The 25,973-nt window shown below is 40.4% G+C and overlaps 1 protein-coding gene and 1 non-coding gene across 5 annotated transcripts in view; one reads left to right on the forward strand and one right to left on the reverse strand.

Annotated features, from left to right (window-relative positions):
• Positions 1–25,973, reverse strand: part of MTA3 (metastasis associated 1 family member 3) — a 185,194-nt gene that overhangs the window by 116,946 nt on the left and 42,275 nt on the right. For all 4 annotated transcript variants that reach the window (XM_065929367.1, XM_065929368.1, XM_065929369.1 and 1 more), the window contains exon 4: positions 20,878–21,004. In XM_065929367.1, coding sequence (XP_065785439.1) covers positions 20,878–21,004 — 127 coding nt within the window. The remainder of the gene's footprint in view (positions 1–20,877; positions 21,005–25,973) is intronic.
• LOC136165806 (small nucleolar RNA SNORD43) lies at positions 1,843–1,906 on the forward strand. Its single transcript, XR_010662776.1, has one exon. It is a non-coding gene; the product is annotated as a small nucleolar RNA SNORD43 (small nucleolar RNA).

Genomic DNA, 25,973 nt, shown 5'->3' on the forward strand with positions numbered 1-25,973 from the left:
CCAATCCCAAAGAAAGGAAATGCCAAAGAATGTTCAAACTACCACACAACTGCACTCATTTCACACGTTAGCAAAGTAATGCTCAAAATTTTCCAAGTCAGGCTTCAAGAGTATGTGAACTGAGAATGTCCAGATGTCCAAGCTGGATGCAGAAAAGGCAGAGGAACCAGAGATCAAATTGCCAACATCCATTGGATCATAGAAGAAGCAAGAAAGTTCCAGAGAAACATCTACTTCTGCTTTATTGAGTACACCAAAGCCTTTGACTGTGTGGATCACAACAAACTGAGGAAAATTCTTAAAAGAGATGGGACTACCAGACCACCTTACCGGTCTCCTGTGAAACCTGTATGCAGGTCAAGAAGCAACAGTTAGAACTGGACATGGAACAGACTGGCTCTAAATTGGGAAAGAAGTACATCAAGGCAATATATTGCTACCCTGCTTTAGTTCAGTCACTCAGTAGTGTCTGACTCTTTGCAATCCCATGGACTGCACAAGCTTCCCAGTCCATCACCAACTTATTTCCTTTAGGATTGACTGGCTGGATCTCCTTGCAGTCTAAGGGACTCACAAGAGTCTTCTCCAACACCACAATTCAAAAGTATCAATTCTTCGGTGCTCAGCTTTATCACCCTGCTTATTTAACTTATATGCAGAGTACATCATGCGAAATATCAGGCTAGATGAAGGAGATCCAACCAGTCAATCCTAAAGGAAATCAGTACTGAATATTCATTGGAAGGACTGACGCTGAAGCTGAAGCTCCAAAACTTTGGCCACCTGATGCAAAGAACTGACTGACTAGAAAAGACCCTTATGCTGGGAAAGTTTGAAGGCAGGAGAAGAAGGGGATGAAGAGGATGAGATGGTTGGATGGCATCACTGACTCAATGGACATGAGTCTGAGTAAGCTCCAGGAGTTGATGATGGACAGGGAGGCCTGGCGTGCTGCAGTCCACGGGGTCACAAAGAGTCAGACACTACAGAGTGACTAAACTGAACTGACGAAGCACAGCAGGAATCAAAATTGTTGGGAGAAACATCAATAACTGTAGATATGCAGATAACACCAACCCTTATGAGAAAGCAAAGAGGTTAAAGAGCCTCTTGAAGAAAGTGAAAGATGAGAGTGCAAAAGCTGGCTTAAAACTCAATATTCAAAAAACTAAGATCATGGCATCTGGTCCCATCACTTCATGGCAAATAGATGGGGAAACAATGAAAATAGTGACAGACTTATATTTTCTTGGGTTCCAAAATCACTGCAGATGGTGACTGCAGCAATGTTATTAAAAGACACTTGCTCCCTGGAAGTAAAGCTACGACCAACCTAGACAGCATATTAAAAAGCAGAGGCTCTCTACCGGCAGCTTCTGACGGCGGGATGGTATGTAGTGTCATGGCGGCTTCCTCTTTGTCGTGGTGGCATGGCTGAATCCGCGCACATCCCCGCTATCTCGGCTCATCCGGCTCCGGGGTTCCGCTGTAATAGCACCGGGCACTCAGCGGAACCCGCGGTCAGGTCTATTTCCTGAAAATATCCGGGAATTGAGGATGGTTTGGGGCCTGCCTGTCAGCTGGTGAGAGGCCTTGGGTTGTGGGGCCTGGGCCAGACCGTTTTCAAACCGTGGACTATTCCTGGATTTCGATCTCAACATTCGAGATCCAAGTCCTGAGCCCTTTGGCAGGAGGACCTTGTTTGGCTCTAGTGTTAAAGAGGTGCAGAAATCTAGACCAGCAGGCTGAAAAGGGTATTCGGGGCAGGGGTTGTTGCGGTCTCATTCTGAAACATCTGGGAAGTTTGGTACAACACCTTTGGCCTCTAGAGTTCTCAGAAACCAGAGATGATGAACTTACTGACGGGCGGACAGAGACACTGTGCTGATTGTCATGTTCTGATTTGGCAAAAAAAAATAATAATAATAAAAAAATAAAATAAAAAAATAAAAAGCAGAGACATTACTTTGCCGACAAAGGTCCGTCTAGTCAAAGCTATGGTTTTTCCAGTAGTCACGTATAGATGTAAGATTTGGACCATAAAGAAAGCTGAGTGCCAAAGAATTGATGCTTTTGAAATGTGGTGTTGGAGAAGACTCTTGAGAGGCCCTTGGATGCAAGGAAATCAAACTAGTCAATCCTAAAGGAAATCAATCCTCAATATTCACTAGAAGGACTGATGGTGAAGATCCAATACTTTGGCCATCTGATGTGAAGAGCTGACTCATAAGACAAAACCCTGATGCTGGGAAAAACTGAAGACAGGAGGAGAAGGGGACAAATAGAGGATGGTTTGGATGGCCAACTCAATGGACATGAATTTGAGTAAGCTCCCACAGATGGTGAAGGACAGGGAAGCCTGGTATGCTGCAGCCCATAGGGTCGCAAAGAGTCAGACACAACTGAGCAACTGAACAACAAGAATAAATTAGAAATATAAAACAGCCATTGGACTGAATGTGTCAGGCAAGTGTATGCTCCTCGGTTCTGTCTCATTACAACAAAGATTTGGAGCGGCGGACATTAAAGCCCTCGGCACGGCACAGCTCTCGGGTCTTGGACAAACCATGTTATAGCTCTTAGACAAATCAGTGTTACAGCTCTATTTTATTTAGAAGATAGCAGGAGAATCCATCTTCGAAGCGTGGGGGCATGCCAACCCAAAGATAGGAAGAGAAGAGAGTGGATGAATGTGCCAGCGTGCAGGGGAGAGAGAGGGAGAGAGACACAGAGGTAGAGAGACAGGAAAGAGAGAGAGAGAAAGAGCACGCGCACGCACGCACGCAGGGGTGAGAGAAAGAAAGTGCTTTGGCCCCTCCTTTTATATGTTTTTTCCTCCCCCTGGGCCTGCCCTATGCAAATTGGGCTTAGCCAGGAGTGCTGTTTGTTCTACCTGAGGTCTTCACTCCAGTCCTCGGACCTCCCTTTGACCTTAATTTGTTCTATTTTCGCAGGCTTTCCCCTTCCTTGTCCTTTAGCCACACCCATTTTGGACTCCTGTTTCCTATTCTAACTACCTAACATTGCCCCCTCAAGAGATGGGAGGCCCAATTCTTTGGTAATAGAGGTGTTGAGGTCTCTCTGGCTACTTTCTGCTGAATTGGGATGGCGAAGAGTATTGGGCCTCCCCCTCTTGCTAGTCTCAGGCCTCAGAGTGCTCATAGCAGTGTCCATATAAGGGTGAGTGATATTTTCCATGGTCGGCTGTAGTTTTGTGTCTTTGTTGAACTGGCATCGCATGTTGTAGCTTGTTGACCTGGTGGCAGAGGCTTAGCTTCTATGGTCTCAAAATTGGAGACTACTGCATACCCGGCTCTTCTTTTTCCATCTAAGACAAAGCTGCTTCTATCAGTGTACCAGATTTCCTCAGAATTGGTCAGACGATCTTCCAACAATCTCTCTCGGGGTTTTCTCCAGTGGTCCAAGGTTTCTGCCACATCCAGTTGCACCCTTGGCTCCAGCCCCATGGTGATTATCTGTGACAGGGGGGCTGGCTGGAGCAGGCCGCGTCAGTTCTGTTGAACCATCGTGCGGGAAGGCTTGGCGCTTGACCTTGAGGCTCTTGGGTCCTGAGGGCAGAGTGCCACCCAATGTCCCAGTTGATGGCATTTGTAGCAAGCCATGTTTTAGGAGACTTATCACAGTTTGGACACTCTTTGGCCCAATGCCCTGCCTGTCTACAGATTAGGCGTTTGCCTCGTGCCTTGTCCTTCAAGGACTTGGGGTTTGCCACAGGGCTTCCCTGGAGCGTGGCCAGCATCTGGGCATGCCTTGCCTCTTTCCTTCTCTCCCTCTCCTGGGCCTTGGCCTCCGTCTCCTGTTCTCTGTTATAAAAAGTATTGGTGACTGTCTGGATCATCTCATCCAAAGAGGCAGCAGGGTCCTGCTGCTGTAGCTGTTGTAACTTAATTCTGACATCTGATGCACACTGGGACAGGAAAATCACCTGTTCCTCATAAGAGTCTAAGTCCAGATTGGTAGACTTTTGGAGGGCCTCTTTTAGCCTTTCCAGAAAGGCAACGGGGTTCTTGTTGAGCTCCTGAGTTATTGCTGAGACTGGACACAGTTCCACAAGTAATAGGCTTCCTTCTATTTCCATGGGTAGACTTCCTTAGGGGTGAGTCTTTCTGAAGCTCATCCTACCCAGTACTGTTGCAACCTGAGAGCCAGGCATCCCCGGGTCAGGGTGCAGATCTCCAGGCAGGCTGAGGCATGACAGCCTCCTAGAGATTGAATCCCCGGGCAGGTCGAGGAGTGACAGCCTCCCGAGAATTGGGTCCCTGGGCAGGTCGAGGCATGACGACCTCCTGGGACCCCTGGGACTGGCGGATCCCTGAGCAGGTTGAGGCACGACAACCATTCGAGGACAAGATCCCTAGGCAGGTCAAGGCAGGTTGACCTCCTGGGACCCCCGGACTGGAGTTGGGCATCCCCAAGATCTTCAATGTGACCAGTGCTGGGTAGGATTAAGGGGTTGGATATTATACAGTACTTCCCTCCCAAGGCCAGTTATTTTCTGGTTGTCCCTCCAGAAGATTGTAGAGGCAACACTGTGGGCCCGGATGGGGCTGAGGAAAGGAGCATGAAACAGGAGGGAAGGAGGCAGAGCACAACCTTTGAAAAGCAACAGGGTACATCTTTATGATTTGACAAGCAGAACATAACAATGTCATAATTTATTTCACTATTTACTTAAAGACACTAACACACACCTTATTGCTTCTATACACATTGTTTCTAGAAATAAACATAAGATTCTAGGAACATTAATGAGCTGGGGACTGTATAGGAGAGGAACATTTTATTATTTATCCCACATTTTTATTTCTGAACTGTATACAATATGTACCCCTTCCCCTCAAAATGTTCAAGTTTGTAAATGGGGGGCCAAATCACTTTTCCTTAATCCTGACAACAAATTCACTGCTTTTGGATCCTAGGTTAGTCCAAGCATTAATCCAAATTGGGTAACTATGCCCAATCTCAGTAATTCATAAATTCACTATGGCAAACTATTCCCATCAACGTCCACCTACTGAAACCAAGCATGGCTCAGATGCCCTGAGGTTCCCTGAATCCTAAAAGACACATCCACATAGTAGCTAATCAGGGAAGGGAGGAAATGCAGAATCAGAAGAGGAGCAGTCAAGAAACAATAGTGCAACCCTGGATCCAGATTCCACCTCAAGGAATACATAGAATAATATTTTGAGTATTTTTTAGTTCTTTTGTAGGAACCAAGCCCCCCCTACACCCATGTGGAGGATGGCAACTTTGGGCTGAGTGCAAGATTCTTGGAGTACTGCTCTGGTACCTCACCATCAACCACTTGGAAGAAAGCCACTGCATGCCCTGCAGCCCTCACCCCAAATTTTACTATAAAACTCCCCATAATCCACTGGGAAGTTCCAGGTTTTTGAGCATGAGCCACGCTCGTTATCCTTTCTTGGCCCTATAATAAACCTTTCACTGCTCCAAACTGGAACCTTTATCTGACCCCACTATTTGGAGTACACAAACTTTGTTTGGTAACACTACTAACTATAGTTTTACAGTCTTTGGAACACTTTTATTTGTTTGTTTTTGTTTGTCTTTTGGCCACACCACATGAGAGTTTTCTGATCAGGGATCAAACTTACACCTTCTGTAGGAGAAGCACAGAGTCCTAACCACTGGACCACCAGGGAAGTCCCCATATTATTTTATTTCTAAAAAGATTCTTCATATAGCTAACTGTTTTCTGTTCATTTATTAATTTCTGATATGCATGACCACCTAGAGAAAAAGTCTACCTTCAAAAATTAACTACTCAAGGTAAGTGAAGCGAAGTGAAGTTGCTCAGTTGTGTCCGACTCTTCGCGACCCCATGGACTGTAGCCCACCAGGCTCCTCCGTTCATGGGATTCTCCAGGCAAGAATACTGGAGTGGGTTGCCATTTCCTTCTCCAGGGGATCTTCCCAACCCAGGGATTGAAACCAGGTCTCCCGCACTGCAGGCAGATGCAGCCAGACGCTTTAACCTCTGAGCCACCAGGGAAGTCCAACTCAAGGTAAAGCAAGAACCAAAAAGATTTTCAGATTAAACCTCTTGAAATGTATGAAAACATTTTTTTTAATGTTGAATAACTTAGAATCACAAAACATTTTCAAACAACTTCATAACTAGTTTCACAAAGACAAACAAAGATATAAACTCCAATACTGCAAAGTACTTTTACTTGGAGTCTCACAATAATAATGAACTAATGACAGGCAAAGCCCAGGGGTTATCTCCTTTTTTCTCAGATGCCTTTAAAACAACAGCAAGAGCATTAGAAACAAAAGAACCTAAAATCAGTACAATGAGAAGGTCATCAGCACATAAAAGATGTCAAAAAATTCTTGAAGACAGACAGGTAAGACAGACCGAGCACAGCAAACCAAAGCCCAAGATGAGCATTTTATTTAATAGGAAAACACTAGAGATATTTTCACTAAGATCATAATAAGGCACAAATGTCCACTTAACATTATTACTATTAAACATAGTATTGGTAATTTTACTCAATACAATCAGACAACAAACAACAATTGAGACAAGGTTCAAAACATGCACAGTGACCTGATGCTAGGGGAAATGAAACTGATCTACCCAGCAGAGCCCTGAAGAAATTCCAGTCTTATCTAGGAACATATTATCCAAAACACACCCAATCTCATCTGATCTCAGAAGCTAAACAGGGCTGAACCTAGTTAGTACTTGGACTGGACAGTAGGACAAAGCAGGACTCTGCAGAGCTCCTGGGCACAGAAGCCTCTGAGTCCTGGCTGCTTGTTTGTAGGACCAGACTCCAGCCTCCTTGACCTTCCCTGAGTTCCAAAGAGCAGATTCAAACAGTAGCTAATCAGTGAAGGAAGGGTAAACAGAGACAAGAGAGGCACAGCCAAGAAACAATAGCACAGTCTTGGGTCAGGGTCTGGGTTCCACCTCAAATGATACTTGTAACAAATCACTTTTGAGCTCTTTACAGAACTAAAACCCCCCAAATGGAAAATGCCTGCATTCTTCATTCCAGAGTAGACCATCTATCTGCTAAGTTGCTTCAGTCACATGCAGCTCTTTGCGACCCTGGCCCTCCTCCAGGGGATCTTTCCAACCCAGGGATAGAAACTGTGTCTCCTGCACAGGCAGGCAGGTTCTTTACTACCTGGGAAGCCCCAGATCATCTGAGACCAGATTAAAGGAAATCAGAGCAGATCATCAAGAGACTACCTGAGACCACATTAAAGGAATGTAGGCTCTGCCCCAACCAGTAATGCTGAAGAAGCTGAAGTTGAACGGTTCTATAAAGACCTACAAGACCTTTTAGAACTAACACCCAAATAAGATGTCCTTTTCATTATAGGGGACTGGAATGCAAAAGTAGGAAGTCAAGAAACACCTGGAGTAACAGGCAAATTTGGCCTTGGAGTACGGAATGAAGCAGGGCAAAGGCTAATAGAGTTTTGCCAAGAGAACACACTGATCATAGCAAACACCCTCTTCCAACAACACAAGAGAAGACTCTACACATGGACATCACCAGATGGTCAACACCAAAATCAGATTGACTATATTCTTTGCAGGCAAAGATGGAGAAGCTCTATACAGTCAGCAAAAACAAGACCAGGAGCTGACTGTGGCTCAGATCATGAACTCCTTATTGCCAAATTCAGACTTAAACTGAAGAAAGTAGGGAAAACCACTAAACCATTCAGGTATGACCTAAATCAAATCCCTTATGACTATACAGTGGAAGTGAGAAATAGATTTAAGGGACTAGATCTGATAGACAGAGAGCCTCATGGACGGAGGTTCATGACATTGTACAGGAGACAGGGATCAAGACCATCCCCAAGGAAAAGAAATGCAAAAAGGCAAAATGGTTGTCTGAGGAGGCCTTACAAATAGCTGTGAAAAGAAGAGAAGCGAAAAGCAAAGGAGAAAAGGAAAGACATTCCCATTTGAATGCAGAGTTCCAAAGAATAGCCAGGAGAGATAAGAAAGCCTTCCTCAAAAAAAAAAAAGAAAGCCTTCCTCAGAGATCGATGCAAAGAAATAGAGGAAAACAACAGAATGGGAAAGACTAGAGATCTCTTCAAGAAAACAGAGATATCAAGGGAACATTTCAGGCAAAGATGGGTTCTATAAAGGACCAAAATGGTATGGACCTAACAGAAGTAGAGGATATTAAGAAGAGGTGGCAAGCATACACAGAAGAACAAAAAAGATCTTCACGACCCAGATAATCACAATGGTGTGATCACTGACCTAGAGCCAGACATTCTAGAATGTGAAGTCAAGTGGGCATCACTACGAACAAAGCTAGTGGATGTCATGGAAGTTCAGTTGAGTTATTTCAAGTCCTGAAGGATCATGCTGTGAAAGTGCTCACTCAATATGCCAGCAAATTTGGAAAACTCAGCAGTGGCCACACGACTGGAAAAGGTCAGTTTTCATTACAATCCCCAAGAAAGGCAATGCCAAAGAATGCTCAAACTACTGCACAATTGCACTCATCTCACACACTAATAAAGTAATGCTCAAAATTCTCCAAGCCAGGCTTCAGCAATACCTGAACCATGAACTTCCAGATGTTCAAGCTGGTTTTAGAAAAGGCAGAGGAACCAGAGAGCAAATTGCCAGTATCCGCTGGGTCATTGAAAAAGCAAGAGAGTTCCAGAAAAACATCTATTTCTGCTTTATTGACTACGCGAAAGCCTTCGACTGTGTGGATCGCAATAAACTGTGGAAAATTCTGAAAGAGATGGGAATACCAGACCACCTGACCTGCCTCTTGAGAAACCTGTATGCAGGTCAGGAAACAACAGTTAGAACTGGACATGGAACAACAGACTGGTTCCAAATAAGAAAAGGAGTACATCAAGGCTGTATATTGTCACCCTGCTTATTTAACTTATATGCAGAGTACATCATGAGAAACGCTGGCTGGAAGAAGCACAAGCTGGAATCAAGACTGCCGGGAAAAATATTAATAACCTCAGATATGCAGATGACACCACCCTTATGGCAGAAAGTGAAGAGGAACTAAAAAGCCTCTTGATGAAAGTGAAAGAGGAGAGTGAAAAAGTTGGCTTAAAGCTCAACATTCAGAAAACTAAGATCATGGCATCTGGTCCCATCACCTCATGGGAAATAGATGGGGAGACAGTGGAAACAGTGTCAGACTTTATCTTTTTGGGCTCCAAAATCACTGCAGATGGTGACTGCAGCCATGAAATTAAAGGACGCTTACTCCTTGGAAGGAAAGTTATGACCAACCTAGATAGCATATTAAAAAGCAGAGACAATACTTTGCCAACAAAGTCCGTCTGGTCAAGGCTATGGTTTTTCCAGTGGTCATGTACGGATGTGAGAGTTGGACTGTGAAGAAAGCTGAGTGCCGAAAAATTGATGCTTCTGAATTGTGGTGTTGGAGAGGACTCTTGAGAATCCCTTGGACTGCAAGGAGATCCAACCAGTCCATCCTAAAGGAGATCAATCCTGGGTGTTCAAAGGACTGATGCTGAAGCTGAAACTCCAGTACTTTGGCCGCCTCATATGAAGAGCTGAATCATTGGAAAAGACCCTGATGCTGGAAGGGATTAGGGGCAGGAGGAGAAGGGGGTGACAGAGGATGAGATGGCTGGATGGTATCACCAACTTGATGGGCATGAGTTTGAGTAAACTCCGGGAGTTGGTGATGGACAGGGAGGCCTGGCGTGCTGCAATTCATGGAGTCGCAAAGAGTCGGGCACGACTGAGTGACTGAACTGAACTAAACCTAGGCTCTGCTCCACACCCTAATCTTGTCAGCAATCCCATCCTTGAACTGTTGTCATAAAACCCCTCATCAAATCCTTCCAGGATGGGACACAGTTTTCGAAGGCAGGAGTCCCCCGTGTCCCCACTTTAGCTAGCCAAACAATAAGGCTATTCTTTTCTATCTTACCCAAAACTCTGTCTCCAACATTCAACTTGGCACCACTACACAGAGGCCAAGTTTTCAGCATCAAGACTGCCAGGAAATACCGTGGGCTTTTACAAAGAAAAAGACAAAGAGACCAGAAAGGAAAATTCCAGTCTTAAGAACAGAACCTGGAAAAGTCCATTATATATGCTAATAGAAAGAAGTCTACCAGCAGTCTGTCCATATAAATGTCACTCCTGTTTAGCCTCACTATTCCCTTAGTTTTAAAAAAGTATAGACCACTATGAATCACCTAATATTTGCAAAAAGATTACAGAACAAAAGATAAATACAAAAAACTTTTTAAAAAAACCTGAAACTAGAGGAAACAGGGGTGACTTACACAACAAAGAGAAATTTGAAGATACAATTAGAATGCTTAAAAACATTTGTGAGGATAGCACATTCATAAAACAAAAATAGGATGTATTGAAAAGGAATATGCAGAAGACAAAAGGTTGAGAAATTTTAAAAATATGGTTCCAAAATTAAAACATTACCAGATAGAAGATAAAATTCAAAGATTTAGCTCAAAACCAAAAACAAATAAGCAAGTTTTTAAAAAAATAAAAACAGGAGACAACCAATCTGGGAGATCTAACACAAAAACAAAACAAAACAAAAAAAACTTAATAATTTGATTAAAAACCAGGCAGAGGAGATGAATCTCAAAAGAAGACATAAAGATGGCCAACAGGCACATGCAAAGATATTCAACATCACTAATTACTAGGCAAATATAAATCAAAACCACAATGAGATATCACCTCACACATGCTAGAGCTAGAACTGCTATTATCAAAAAGGCAAAAAATAACAAGTGTTGACAAGAATGTGGAGAAAAGGGAACCCTCATACACTGTTCATGGGAACTTGTGCAGCCACTATGGAAAATATTAACTGTTAATTGCTCAGTCACATTCAACTCTTTGCAACCCTATGGGCTGACTATAGCCCGCCAGGCTACTCTGTCCAAGAAATTTCAGGCAGAAATACTGGAGTGGGTAGCCATTCCCTTCTTCAGAGGATCTTCCAGACCCAGGGATCAAACCCAGATCTCCCGCATTGCAGGCAGATTCTTTACCATCTTGGGTTGACCAAAAACTTCACTCAACCATAAGATGCTATGGAAAACCCTCAAAGAACGTTTTGGCCAACCCAATAGTATGTTGATTCCTCAAAGATTAACAATAGAATTATTGTGTTATCAAGCTATTCCACTTCTGGGAATTCATCCACAGACTATAAAAACACTAATTTGAAAATGTGTGTATTCCCCACTCCTTGTTCACTGCAGGATTATTTATAATAGCCAAAAGATGGAAATACCTGAAGTGCTCATCATCGAATGAATGGATAAAAATGTACGATATATATGCAATAGAATATTAATCAGCCATAGGAAGAAAGATAGTGCTAAGTCATGTCCAACTCTTGAGACCCTATGGACTGTGGCCCTCCAGCCTCCTCTATCCATGGGATTCTCCAGGCAAGAATACTGGAGTGGGCTGCCATTTCCTTCTCCAGGGGATCTTCCTGACCCAGGAATAGAACCCAGGTCTCTAGCACTGCAGGCAGATTCTTTACAACTGATCTACGTGGGAAGACCAATCAGCCATAAAAAAAAAGATGAAATCTTGCCATTTGCCACAACATGGATGGACTTTGATGGTACTGTGAAAGTGAAATAAATTAGAGAAAGACATATACTCTAAGATTTCACTCATATGTGGAATCAAACAGATGAACAAAAAGCAAAATAAAGGAACAAACCAAACACACAGATACAAAGTAAAGAAGAGTGGTTACCAGAGGGAAAGGGGCCTGGGGAGGCTGAAATGGGTAAAGGGCATCAACTGTATGGTAACAGAAAATAAAATAAACTCCAGTGGTAAGCACACTGTAGTGCATAGTAAAGAAGAAATATAATATTGTACACAGGAAACTTATATAATGTTAGATGCCAGTGTTATCACAAGAAAAAAATAGTAATAAAACAAAGCCTGTACTAAATTTTTTAAAAAAGGCCAAAACCACTGGCAAAGAGAAAGGTATATATAAAATATTAGGGGAAAAAAGCTCAGCTACAAAGACAGTTGTCTTCCAATTAAAATCATCTACCTCACCACCAGGGATTCCCTCATAGCTCAATCGGTAAAGAACCTGCATGCATTGAAGGAGACCTGGGTTCGATTCCTGGGTTGGGAAGATCCCCTGTAGAAAGGAATGGCAACCCACTCCAGTATTCTTGCCTGGAGAATCCCATGGACAGAGGAGCCTGGCAGGCTCCATGGGGTTGCAACAGTCGGACACGACTTAGCGACTAAACCACCACAACCACCTCACCAGCAAGGTCATCACTGAAACTGCAGAAAACAATGGGTAAGAGAATTTTAAGCTTTTAACAAAGGGAAATTTGGGTAATATGCAGGGTGTGGAGAACCTATGTGATATAAACTACTTTCAATGACAATAGATGTTTGAGGACAATGGGGTTAGTCATCTTTAACCCAAAATTCAATTCCAAGACAAATTATGTACCACATGTGTAGTAATAATCTATGAATTTCATTCCACAATAGCATACGAAGTTTAAAGAAATATGTAAAACAGAGATTAAGTCTGATAAAGTTGATAGCCTCTGCTGTTATACACTAAAATATAAAAGTTTTAGTTATACACTAAAACATAAAACTAAAATTAAGAGTCACAACTAAAAACCACAGAAGCCTTCTAACTAGTATATGAAGAAGGAACAGTATAATTAGAATATCACTACTCCATAAGAATTGTGATTAATGGAACTCCAGGTGTGTAAGTGTGGCAGTCACTCAGTCGTGTCTGAATCTTCACAATCCCATGGACTGACTGTAGCCTGACAGGTTCCTCTGTCCATGGAATTCTCCAGTAAAGAATACTGGATTGGGTGGCCATCCCCTTCTCCAAAGGATCTTCCCAACCCAGGGATGGAATCTAGGTCTCCTGCACTGCAGGTGGATTCTTTACCCTTGAGCCACCAGGAAAGCCCACACTGCAAAGGAGTTTTCATCAAATTACCAACTTTGCTATATACGCAAGTCTGTTCTGGCTTTTCTATCCTACCCCACTGGTTTATTTCACAACCCACTTACCCGTACTGCCCTACATCAATTACCGTAGCTATACAAGTGTCTTAATATCAAATGATATAAGCCTCTAACATTATTATTCTTAAAGACTGACTTTATCATGATTCTCAAACTTTTAGATCTCAAGATCTCTTTACGTTTCTAAAAATTATTGAGGACCTCAAAGAACTTCTGTCTTTGTGGGCTATATCTATCAATATTTACCTTAGAAAGATATTAAAATTTAAAATTTAACATCAACTAATTTAAAATAAAAATAAATATTATACATTAGCAAATATTTGCTATTAATAACTACCATATTTTCCCCTCCAAAATTAATGAAAACAGTGGTACTATTTTACAGTTTTACAAATTTCTTCAATGTCTGGCTTAACAGACAACTAAGTTTTCACATGAGTAACTAGTTTACTTCATTTTCAAAAAACATCCACCATATGGTCGTGTCTTAAAAAAAACAGTTTATCTCTCAGTGGCTTTTTCAGGCAAACATGGTATTCCATGACAAAGGTAGCTATTTAATAGTGCAGCTCATATTTCAAACAAGACCATGAGTTTTTTCTCAAGATAACCATCACGCTTGCGCATACAGCCAAAGTGATTCATGCATACTTCTCATTTCAGTACATGGAAGGCTAAAAAGATGTGTGACCTCTTTTTGCTCCTTCCAGTTTTATGGAGGTATAATTGACATACAAGTTTAAGGGGTAGAGCACAGTGATTTGACGGATACATCGTAAAACAGAGATGTGTAATCTCCTGAAATAGGGAAAGGTGATGGGTTGCACAACATTATCAGTGCCTTGAATGCCAATGAAATGTACCCTGTATACCGTACAATAGTTAATATGTTGTGTGAATTTTTCTTCAATTTTTTTTTAAAAGGCATTTGAGATTTATTAAAATTGAAAAACTGTACTGTTTTGCAAAGGACATTCTTAAGTGCAATTTGCCTCTTTTCCCCTTTACTTTTTAATTGCAAATACATACAATACAGTGATAACTACAGTCCAGTTTGGTGACAATGACTTGATTCCAGCTGGCTTGGTGCCAGCAGTTGACCCACCATTGCTTTTGCACAAGATTTTGTTTTGGCAAAATCAATACAGGGAAAAGGTAAGTAACACCTACTGTTGATATGAAAATAGTTTTGATCTCACAAGGCCCCTCCTGAATGTGTATGGGGGGATACCCAGAAGAATACGAACCATGCTCTGAAACATTCTTGGTCCTTTCCATTACCACAGATTTTGGACTCAGCTTCTTAATTTACACACACACACACACACACACACACACACACAGGACCCTGCTAAGTTTTTCTTTGGAATTACACTGAATCTTTGGATCAACTTGGGAAAAGCAGACACACTGTTACACGTTTACTTTACTAAGTCTTTAATTTAATTCCTTTAGCAATACTCCATAGTTTCTATGTGGAATTTTTACACATCTCCCTTTTCTTTAAAGACATCCTTCTTATAATTTATTCCTAGGTGTTTGATACTGCTTGATGATATTGTACATCATATCTTTTTAAACTTAGCATTTAACTGACCTCTATTCACACCATATACATAAAACAGACCTAAATATAAAAGGAGGAACAGTAAAACTTCAAGAAAACAGAAGAATATCTTCATGATCCTGAGAAATCTTTGCCCAGTCCAAGACAGTAACACTTGGATTGGTTTCTGAATGAGCATCAGTCTTTCTGGATGACAAAGGATTCTTTTTTTTTTAGAGGGGCGGGGTGCGGGGCACACTCATAGCAGTGAAAGCACCAAGTCCCAACCACTGGACAGCCAGGCAGTTGCCCAAAGTATTGTTACTCTCATTCTGCTACTTCAGATATATCAAACCTATCAGGCATGTCTGTTAATGTCTCAAGAATGGAATTTTTCCAGCCTTTATTTAACTGTCCTCCCCCTCTCCTCCTACTGTTCCATCATTCATTTTCCAACCATATTTCTCACATATTTAAAAACAAACCAACCTAGAAAGAGCAAAGATGACAATAGCAGCACTGAAAAATCAACACCACTTAACAAGGGAGGAAGCTGCACTTGGGGAGTGTAGCTCCTCTGCCATACCCAGTAAACTCCCAACAATGCACAGTCCAAACCCAAAGAATGTGCACAAGATAAGAAAAGAAAAACACACTGGAGATACACCAAAATGTCAGTGCTGCTGGGTGGAGAGATTACAGGGGTTTGTGTCTGCACCTTTTTTCATGTTTTTTTCCCCCTTTTCAACAGTAAATTATAATTCTTCCATTATCATAAAATAAACAATAAGTTTATTTTACAATTTTAATATGTAGTAATATTCAATTTTAACATGCAGTATTTTTCAAGAAACAGCAAAATGGGCATATTCATAATGTACTGTGATGGGAATATGAATTGACAGAATAATTCTTGAAGGAAACAGCATTTTGCAAAAAACATATTTGGAAAATGTACCCTTAAATTAGAAATAGGTCAGCTATCAAATGTAGCTAATATAGCAGTAGCTAATGTTACCACTTTACTACTACTGGGGGATGGGGGATAAAGAAGAGTTTAGTTTTTAGTAGATTCCTGCCTATTCTGTCTTCATTAAAACCAGCCAGGTTGTCAGGCAAGGCATGGAGTTAAAATGAACACAAAACTGGCATTTTCCCTATCTAATACACAAAATTTTAAATAATACTTCTTCCATTATATGCCTAAAATGTTCTCATTTCAAAGCAGGTAGAAATATAGAAAAGTATAAATATGAAAGTTGCTTGCATTTTCTGATAGTAAAATAATCCTGAAATCTACCAAATACCAAGTTCCTATTTATATTTATGATGCAGACTGAGTTAGGAATGAAAATTTCATTTATTTGCAACAAATATCTTTAAAATTCAATACACAAAACAATTCTTCAATGAACGTATCAGTATATATATTTCTACACCCTTTCCTAAGAGCCTCTGTTAGATAAAATCAAAAAGTAGAATTGCTAGGTCAAAGGATATTCACACATTAAAATTTTATTTCTCTTACTATAATAACACTTGAATATCTAAGAGTTATGTTTCCCTACCCTCATCAACACTGGGTGTTAAGACAAGAACTTCAGTATCCCACCCCCCAAATACCTCTTATTGGCTAGAAATTCTTCCATTTCCCCCTTTCTCATGGTTGCTATATATGGCTTGTAAATTCATTTTGTTTGATGACGAATAATACGTACACAAAATAGACTTCCTATCCTTAGCCTAGCCCTCCATGTAAAAGCTCGATGTTGGCTCTGAATATCTCACTTTCCCTCAAAGTCCTAAGCAACCTGTGATTCCATATATCAATCTTTAATTTTCACGAACAGAGAAAGGCACACAACCTAAAACTTCATTTAAGGTTAGGAGTACTTGAGAGAAGATTATTCTGTTGATGACTTTTATTTCCTTGAAGGACAAAAATAAAATTAAATGAGAACTATGAAAACTTCAAAGTCTGACTGACTATTGGGTGCTGTGTTCCATAGCAAGCAGGAGAAAGAAAAGAGATAATGAGCTTCTAGAATCTTACCCTCCAAGATGATGTCTGACGTGAAGAACCTAGACAAATTACATATAAAACCCAAGATTTTTAACAGCTGCTAAACATACTTTTTTAACAGAATTAAGAAAGCTTATTTTGGAGGTGAGAATGCAGAAGCAACATAGCATTGCTTGAACCAAGAGAAGTTCATTATAAACTGTGGCCATAGCCAGTCTTCTATGGGGCAATGATGGTGGGGATGGTGATGACCATAATCACATTGTGGAATCCCAAGCTAAAAACTGTTTAAGAGGAAAAGAATGTAAGGTTTTCTCTGAAGCACCCTGTCATTAACAGACAGCTTGAACACTATGTGCACCTGTATCTTTAAGACCTACTGTGTTCTCCTGTGCTTAGTCACTAAGTCGGGTCTGTGTCTGACTCTTTGGGACCCCATGGACCTCAGCCCCCAGGCTATTCTCCAGGCGAGAATTCTGGAGTGGGTTACCACGCTCTCCTCCAGGGGATCTTCCCAACCCAGTGATCAAACCCAGGTCTCCTTCCATAGCAGGCAGATTCTTTAACAACTGAGCCACCAGGGAAGCCCTTAAGATCTACTACAGACACTAAATTTAGGTTCTATAAGAGTGTCTCTGGATTTTGTCAAGGTTAAGCAATGAGGAAGGCAGGATCCTCACCAGTGATGCTCTGAGCAAGGGCCAGGTCTAACAACACGGATATAATGGTTGCTCTATCACTACTCACTGCTCATAACAAGACTTGGAGAAATCATCCAGTCCAAAAGCCTTACAACAGGACATGTTGGGGCCAATAATCAACAGGTACCTAACAAAATGCTTTTAAGACACAATGAAGCATGACTTCAAAGGCTGTGATCCAGATCCCAAGGTTGGCAAGCAGGAAAGGATTGGCGCTAATTAAATATGACTAACTGGCTACACCAGAGGCAGGGAAGTGGTATTAATCACTACATGTACAATGCTGTAATTAGCTTTTAAAAAACCAAGCTTTGTGCTTTCAAGGTAAGGAAAAAGTGACACTGGACCAAATGCAAGACACATCCACAAACTTAGGCCCTCAATCAAGTAGCTAGTTCCCAGTCACTATTTATATCTCTAACATTGTATGATAGTATAGTTTATGTGCTTAACTCAGTTTTTAATTCAGTTCTGACCATTCAACTTGAGTAAACAAAAAAATTATGTGAAAAAAGAAATAGGAAATTAAAGAGCCTATCTACCCAACAAGCTACTAAAATGTAGCTTTCTTTCTGTCTCTGATACACACATTACAAACTCATCATGAAAATCAAATAAAATACATGTAAAACAAATGGAATAACACTTACATAAAGACTCAATAAATACTACAATTTTTAAAAGCCAAGTTCAATAAACATGGGCTGTATATAACTGAAACTGTCTGTATATAAACTGGAAAAAACAGTATTTTATACACACACACACACACACACACACACACATCACACACACACTGTGATGGGTCTAGCTAGCATAAAAATAAATTTTACAGTGCTTTATATAACCCAAGCAGCATACAATCTATTATTAGTGACCTAAGGCACTATACAGGAAGCATGCTGTCTCTTGCCTTTACTCCCCAAATAATGTTCCAAAGGAATTCTCATGTTCAGCCCCACCTATCTCACAAACAAAAGGTGAATTGCTAACTCTACCCAGAACAGTCCTGGTCCTATTCATTTCTTTCAATGAAATAAAAAGGAAGGCTCTTCCTGAAAAGCCGTCTCTTCCTGCCACTCTGGAAGTTTGTAACATCTGGTTAATATTATAGATCACAAAAACTACAAAAGACCTCAGGGATGCCTCAGTCAGGTTTGCTCCCCTGTTCCATACAGCACAAGGAGATTCTGGGCACTTGATAACGTCTCTGAGAATAAAAAGCCAGTATTCATAAAATTACCCCTCTTTGCTGCCAAAGAACAATGGGACTTCAGTCATTTTCTCCTGTTACAGCACAACAGATAGGGCATGACTTCAACATTAGCAAAATGTCAAGATCACTCCAAAGTGCACTTGTTCTACACCAACGTGAGGGATGGTTAGCACGGTGTCATGCTTTGGCCAGAGACTGCCCCTAATTTCATTCAGCTGTTTGAAAATGAGAGCCAAAGGTGAGAAAACCTCTCAACTCTGAGAACAAAAAAAAAATCCGAAAACAAATGCCCCAAATATCTATCTCTCTTCCTCGTAATTCAAAAGAATTGGCACAGGGTAAACTGAAGTTTATAAGCTGCGGACCTTGTCTTTTTTTAATCAAGCAGTTAGTGACCTCCCTAATTGAGAATATATTCAGAAAATGTGTTCAACATGACTGAATGATCATGTAGTCTATGTAATTTCCATGTTCAACAAAGGCATGTCTTGATAATTCCATTGCAATATACCCTCTCAGTCCTTGTGAAAGATGAAAAATACTTCACTAGTTTTTCCATTCCAAGCAATCTGTTAAAGGAAACCAACATTTCTTATAAACAGATTCCAAGCTATCAGGAGGGTAAATTAAAAATATACTTGCGTGTTTTGGATACATTTTTAAAACCATTTGTCAGATTCTCATTCTGGCAAGAGTCTTATGACTGGCCACATAACTTCTTGAGCTTAAAATGAATCTTTATACTCTAGTTTCTTCCAATTAAATGATAAATGCATATGGCTCTTCAGCATTTATTAGTTACCTGTATCTTTAAGAAAATTACAAAATATGTGTTCATGTTTCATCTCTTTCAGCGAAAAGTAACTTACTTTCCTATTTTTTGAAATACCCCTATTTTTAGGTTAAGTGACTGTTCTCACATTATCTGGCCTGATTATCTTTTCTAACAAAGGACCCTAAGTCACACAGAACATATTAATACTAACTCTCACCAATCTAAGCACAGTGCTCCCTAAAAAATCTTAAAAAAAAAAAAAAAAAAAAAGAAAAGCAATTATATATGATGCTAACTATTGAGGAGGATCAAGCTATCTCTGAAAAGATTTGGAAAAAAGGGATTCTAGTATCTTTGTCATACATTTCCTGTCTTAGAGGAAGGATCTCTGCGTCCATTTCTGAAAAGAGAAGTACAAGATACACAAAGGTCGGGGGGATTGTGGAGTGTTATGAAGACCAACCCAGAGTTTCAGGAAGTCTCCAAAGGTGTTTGAGCCCAAAGAAGACAGACTTAGATACAATATCGACATTCAGGATTAAAGAGGAAGGGACCATTTTTTAAAATAAATAGTCATTACATTTTATTTCTGTACATAAACAGCTTTTAAGTCAATCATAACTAGTGAAGGGTTGAATAAAAGAATAAAGATTGTGAACAAAACAAAAATTGAAGGAACTTCTTTAACAAGAGGGGACAAAAACACTGCATCCCCCCACACCCACCACCCTAGACACAAGCTTCTCCCTGCCCACACCCATGCTCACCTGTTTCCTTTTACCTCAAAGATGCCCCCCAATCTCTCAAAGGCTGAGTAAATGCCAACTCCTTCGGAAGCTTTCCTGACACTGAGGGTCAGTAACTGCCTGTTTTTTGAGTTCAAACATTTTGTTATACCTCTAAGATGTACCTACTGCAGACAGCACTTAAAATGAGCTTAACCTATGCCTAAATCTTACCACCACCAGATGAAAAAGACCACCACCATTCTCCCCAAGCTACAAACCAGGGACTGAATTCACTTTTCATTCCATCAATGCACAGAGCAGATGCAAGTGAGTCAGCAGTAAAGAAAAAAAAATTTTCATCCCAGAGGCCCTCCAAAATAAATAAATAAAAGGTGCTGTATCCTACAAGGTCAAGAGACACTTGTCTGGGAAGCAGATCTGAGGTTCTAGTTCTTGGACCCTAGTAACTCTACTTTTTTCTAGGTATCTGGAGAAGACCAGCACTCCCCAAAATGCTGTCTGCTGGACACTGTTCCGCAAGATGCTAATAGATAACTTAAACGACTGGAAAAGTCCGGATTAAAACAAAGCCAACATGGTTACTTGGCTGCATAACATGTGCAGGGCTTTAAAATGCTAATATAAACTATAAATTTTCAAGATAAGACTACATAATGAAGCCCTTAGTGAACTGATTTGAGCAAGACTGTTGAGTTTGGGAAATGCTTCAAAAAGGTTGTTTTCGTTTTGTTTCTTTCAACTGTCATAGTATTACTGAGAATATCAGACCAACTTCTAAAAAGTTCTTACCTGATATGTGTTGCGGGCAGAGATTCGTATTGGCGAGACAAAAAGAGTTCCCTATGTTTCAACTGATGTTTCTGTTTATCGGTCAAGTCAGCCTCGACTGTTGTTTCAGATTCTTCCTCAATTTCTTCTACACAAATAAAATTCAAAAAATGCATTATTACAAACTGTATTATCTACTTTGGTTATTAAGATAGACTGAATCAGGCTTTAATTCAATATTTTGTTCAAACTAATTGATTTTAAACTTACACATTTAACTTGTAATATGAATTACAACCATAACATTTAGTTACACAGGCCTCAAACGAAGAACTCCAATTTTAAGATGGCAGATGAAACAATGCATATATCTTATGTATCTCCTCTTCCCCCAAGAAATCACACCAAAATAGCAATGAAAATATACTAACATTTCAATGACAATAAAAAATGAAGCAACAATGGAAGATTTTCAACAACAACGGTTTTAGAAGATGAAAAAGAGATGTTAAAAAAAATAAACTACACACAGTCAAGAGGAGGAAGTGACAATCTAAGTGTGTACAGAAAGGATGCTGTGGAGAAGTGTGGCAGAGAGCATGTACTGATTCAGTTCTTGAAGCGACCAAGTACTGTGAGAAGGGAAAGTGGGGTGAGATCAAAAAAGCAGGAGAAGAGCACCAAAAGTCTATCTATCACACAATAACTGTATCCCAGAACACTCCGTTTAAAAATAGTATAATCAGAAAACAAAGAGTGTTAACACATTTCAAGCTTGATAACACAAATAAAACTAATAGAAGAATTAGAAGACAACACTAATGAAATCTCCCCAAAATTAAGACAACTGAAAACCAAAAGATTAAAAAATTAAAGAAGAATGCATGTGATCCAACATCCAACTAATAAAAGTTCCAAAAAGAAACAATAAAGAAGACTCTCTAACGTCTTTTTTGAGTGTGTGTGGAGGGGGAGCGGTCTAGGGAGGGGAGAGTGGGGATGAGGAAAGACTTATCAAAGAATGATTCAAGAAAATTTCCCCTTACCAAGTGTCCAGTAAGAATGAGTGTCCTGACTGAATTACCAGCCTACTTAACTTTTTTTTAAGTAATGGCATGAGAAGACTACCACCATTTACGGGAACAAAGGATAAGCACACCAAAGAAACCAGAATCTGCGTGGGAATCACAGACGAACGGCAATACCGCATGCTAAGAAGACAGAGCAATGCCATCCAAGAGGAAACACGACATTCAACCTAGAACCACACGGTAAACTATCACCTCTGAAAATAGAGTAAGGCCAAACTTGCATTCGCTGAACCAAGTCCGCCTCTGAACGATGTGAGCTTGAACTTAACGGGTCCACTTATATCTAGACTTAAATACAGTATACTGGAAATTTTCCGGAGGTTTGCAACAATTGAAAATATTTACAGATGAGCCCTGTAGCTTAGAAATATCAAGAAGGGACTTCCCTGGTGGCTCAGTGGTAAAGAATCCGCCTGCCAATGCAGGAGACACAGGTTCACTTGCTCCAAGAAAATCTCACATGCTACAGGGTAACTAAGCCTGAGTGTCACAGCTACAGAGCCCACGCTCTGCAACCAGGAAGCCCACATGCCCTAGAGCCTGAGATCCACAAGAGAAGCCACCGCAATGGGAAGCCCTTGCACCGCAACTACAGAGGGATCCCCACTTGCTGCAACTAGAGAAAGTCCTCTCATAGGAACAAAGAACTAGCCAAAAATAATTAATTTTTTAAATTTAAAAATAGTCAAGAAAATTAATAAAAGCGGTCATCAATTCATAAAACATGCAGATACTAGTCTGACCTTACACAGGCATGAGGTGAGTGATATTTAATAAAAACTAATACCACGTTAGTTTTCTTAGCATTTTACAACATTCCTTTCAAAGAATTACATTACCATTCATTTCGCTACACAGGGGCTTCCCTGGTGGCTCAGACTGTAAAGAATCTGCCCGCAATGCAGGAGAACCAGGTTGGATCCCTGGGTCGAGAAGATTCCCTGGAGAAGGAAACGGCTACCCACTCCAACATTCTTGCCATGGACAGAGAAGCCTCATGGCTACAAAGAGTCAGATACGACTGAATGACTAACACTTATGCCTCTCTCCTGTATTTGGAAAAACTATTCATAAGCATATTATCACAGGTAAGTGATTTTTTTAAAAAATGCAACAATGTTTCCAATAGTGTACTTGCCCTAAGTATAGGCTAGGTTACTGTGAAGCAATGACAATCCCAGGAGACTACTATAAGGAGTCATATTGCTGCTGCTTCATCATCAATGCATGGATTATAATACCCATACATAAATATGAACTTCTTTACAATTTTTTTCACTTCTGATGTCTAGTGCTAGTAATACACAAATCCATTGGACCATAGAAAAAGCAAGAGAATTCCAGGAAAAACATCTACTTCTCTTCATTGATTATGCTAAAGTCTTTGACTGTGTGGATCACAATAAACTATGGAAAATTCCTAAAGAGATGGGAATACCAGACCACCTTACCTGTCTCCTACAAAACCTGTAAGCAGGTCAAGAATCAACAGTTAGAACCGGACATAGGACAATGGACTGGTTTCAAATTGGGAAAGGAATACGTCAAGGCTATATATTTTCACCCTGCTTATTTAAGTTATATGTGGATTACATCATGAGAAATGCTGGGCTGAATGAAGCACAAGCTGGATCAAGATTACTGGGAGAAATATGAATAACCTCAGATATACAGATGACACCATCCTTATGGCAGAAAGCGAAGAGGAACTGAAGCACCTCTTAAGAAAGTGAAAGAGGAGACTGAAAAAGCCGGCTTAAAACTCAACATTCAAAAAACGAAGATCATGGTATCCAGTCTCATCACTTCATGGTAAATAGTTGTGGAAATAATGGAAAGAGTGACAGACTGTATTTTCTTGGGCTCCATAATCACTATGGATGGTGACATGAGTTTGAGCCAACTCTGGGAGATGCTGATAGACAGGGAAGCCTGGCGTGCAGCAGTTTGGAACCAGTCCGTTATTTCATGCCTGGTTCTAACTGTTGTTTCTTGACCTGCATACAGGTTTCGCAGGAGGCAGGTAAGATGGTCTGGTAGTCCCATCTCTTTTAAGAATTTTCCAGTTTGTTGGAATCCATACTTGCAGAGGCTCACAGATGCTCTGCAGCCTTCCCTGGACCAGACGAGACTGTGTGTCTATGGGAACAGCCAGAGTACTGAGAACTCAGAGTTAAGGAAGGGGTGGCTGGCTTCTCTCACAGCAAGTAAAGCCCCAGGTGTGGCCTCAGAGGCTTTAATTTTTGGACACTGACTGGCAAAACACGCACCAACAGCAACACATTTCTGCTCCTCACAACCTTTTCTACAAATTTCTTACATAAGGATCCAGGACTGCAGGAAATTTTATCATGTGTGACCCTCTAGCTGTTGTTCTTTTAAATGGTATGAGGGCAATGACTAGACTAAGTATCAAATGTTTTCTACCCTCAAACATTTAAAACTCTGAATTGAAAATGAACTTGCAAAAATTAAAAACTGATTTAGAAAAAGATCCAAAAAAAAAAAAAGAAAAAGATCCACCAAGTTCAAAAACTGAATAATGTGATTTAAAATTCTTTGAATGTTCTTTATAATTAACTACTCAAATAGAAACACAACACTAAAAGAGCCATTTACTTGCAAGTAAAATAACATTTCACCAGTGGAGATCAATGAAGTTATCGCTGCACTGGCACTATTAGCACCAGCAAATATTATATACAAAATTGTACTCTTTATCTAATTAGGATTTGATAAATTGTTGTTCCATAAAACACAGCTAACTGTATTCTAATGTATACCCTTTAGGGATAAAATAGCAGCAAGCTCTACAAATAATGGTAACAACAGCAAATCTTATTTCCTTGTGCAATCTCTTGATATTGGGGGAAAAGGAATAAAATTTCTTAAGTTCAACCTAACCAAACACAGAAATCACCAAAACATCTAAAACTAAAGCATCTAAAACTCATTTTCTCAAGTTTACTAGTTAAGTTTCATTTACATTTTTGTATAAATTTATACTGGCTTCTGAACAAGAATGACTCCCATCACATTAACATTCTAAAAACACTAAGCCAACTATAACAGCAAAAACCGACATTTAGACAATTAAAAATTTAACAGATCGAATATGACTATCATGAAAAACCATGTCCATGGTAATACATTTATAGTTTTTTAAAACCATTTACCAAGTTTGATGGAATATCAAATTTGCTACCTTCTAAAAGTTATTAAAGTAGAGGTCCCACTAAAATAGTACAGCAACAGAAAAGACTGATACCAGTTGGCAAGGCTTCAGTACAGTTTATTAAGCACTAAGGTACTAGGGTCATAAACTGGAGACAGAATACAGAAAGAAACCACACCAAGGGATTGTGGAAGTTTTAACAAACAATACACATACATATATATTTATAAAATAAGTATCACTGTACTTAACTGAGATCAACCCAGCAAGGACCCTACAAATTTCAAAGCTTTAGACTGCAGGATGAGAAAGAACCCACGGCCCCAGAGTGGTAGTCAGCAAGGCTAACTACACACACAGTCTGAAAAGGCTAGGTAACGCTAGCAAAAACAATGTCCAGGAAGCAGGTGTCAGAGAAGAAATCAAACTAGCTGAGTAATCTGAAGAAAGAGAGCATCCAAGTATGGGATACAGATCAATTTCCACAGCAGGTTACAGTCATGGACTCAGGTAAAATTTGAGAGAGTGGGCAGGTGACACGTAACCGGGCCAGAACAGGCAACAGACAATTTAGGTATCTGAACAAAGAGGGACAGAACCTAGGCAAGGAAAAGTCATTATTGATTCTCAGGACTTTGCTTCCCTGATAGCTCAGCTGGTAAAGAATCCGCCTTCAAGGCAGGAGATCCCAGTTCAATTCCTGGGTTGGGAAGATCCCCTGGAGAAGGGATAAGCTACCCACTCCAGTATTTTTGGGTTTCCCTTGTGCCTCAGCTTGTAAAGAATCTGCCCGCAATGCGGGGAACCTGGGTTCGATCCCTGGGTTGGGAAGATCCCCTGGAGAAGGGAAA

Source organism: Muntiacus reevesi, chromosome 3 (genome assembly GCF_963930625.1).
Source record: "Muntiacus reevesi chromosome 3, mMunRee1.1, whole genome shotgun sequence".
NCBI classification, from domain to species: Eukaryota; Metazoa; Chordata; class Mammalia; order Artiodactyla; family Cervidae; genus Muntiacus; species Muntiacus reevesi.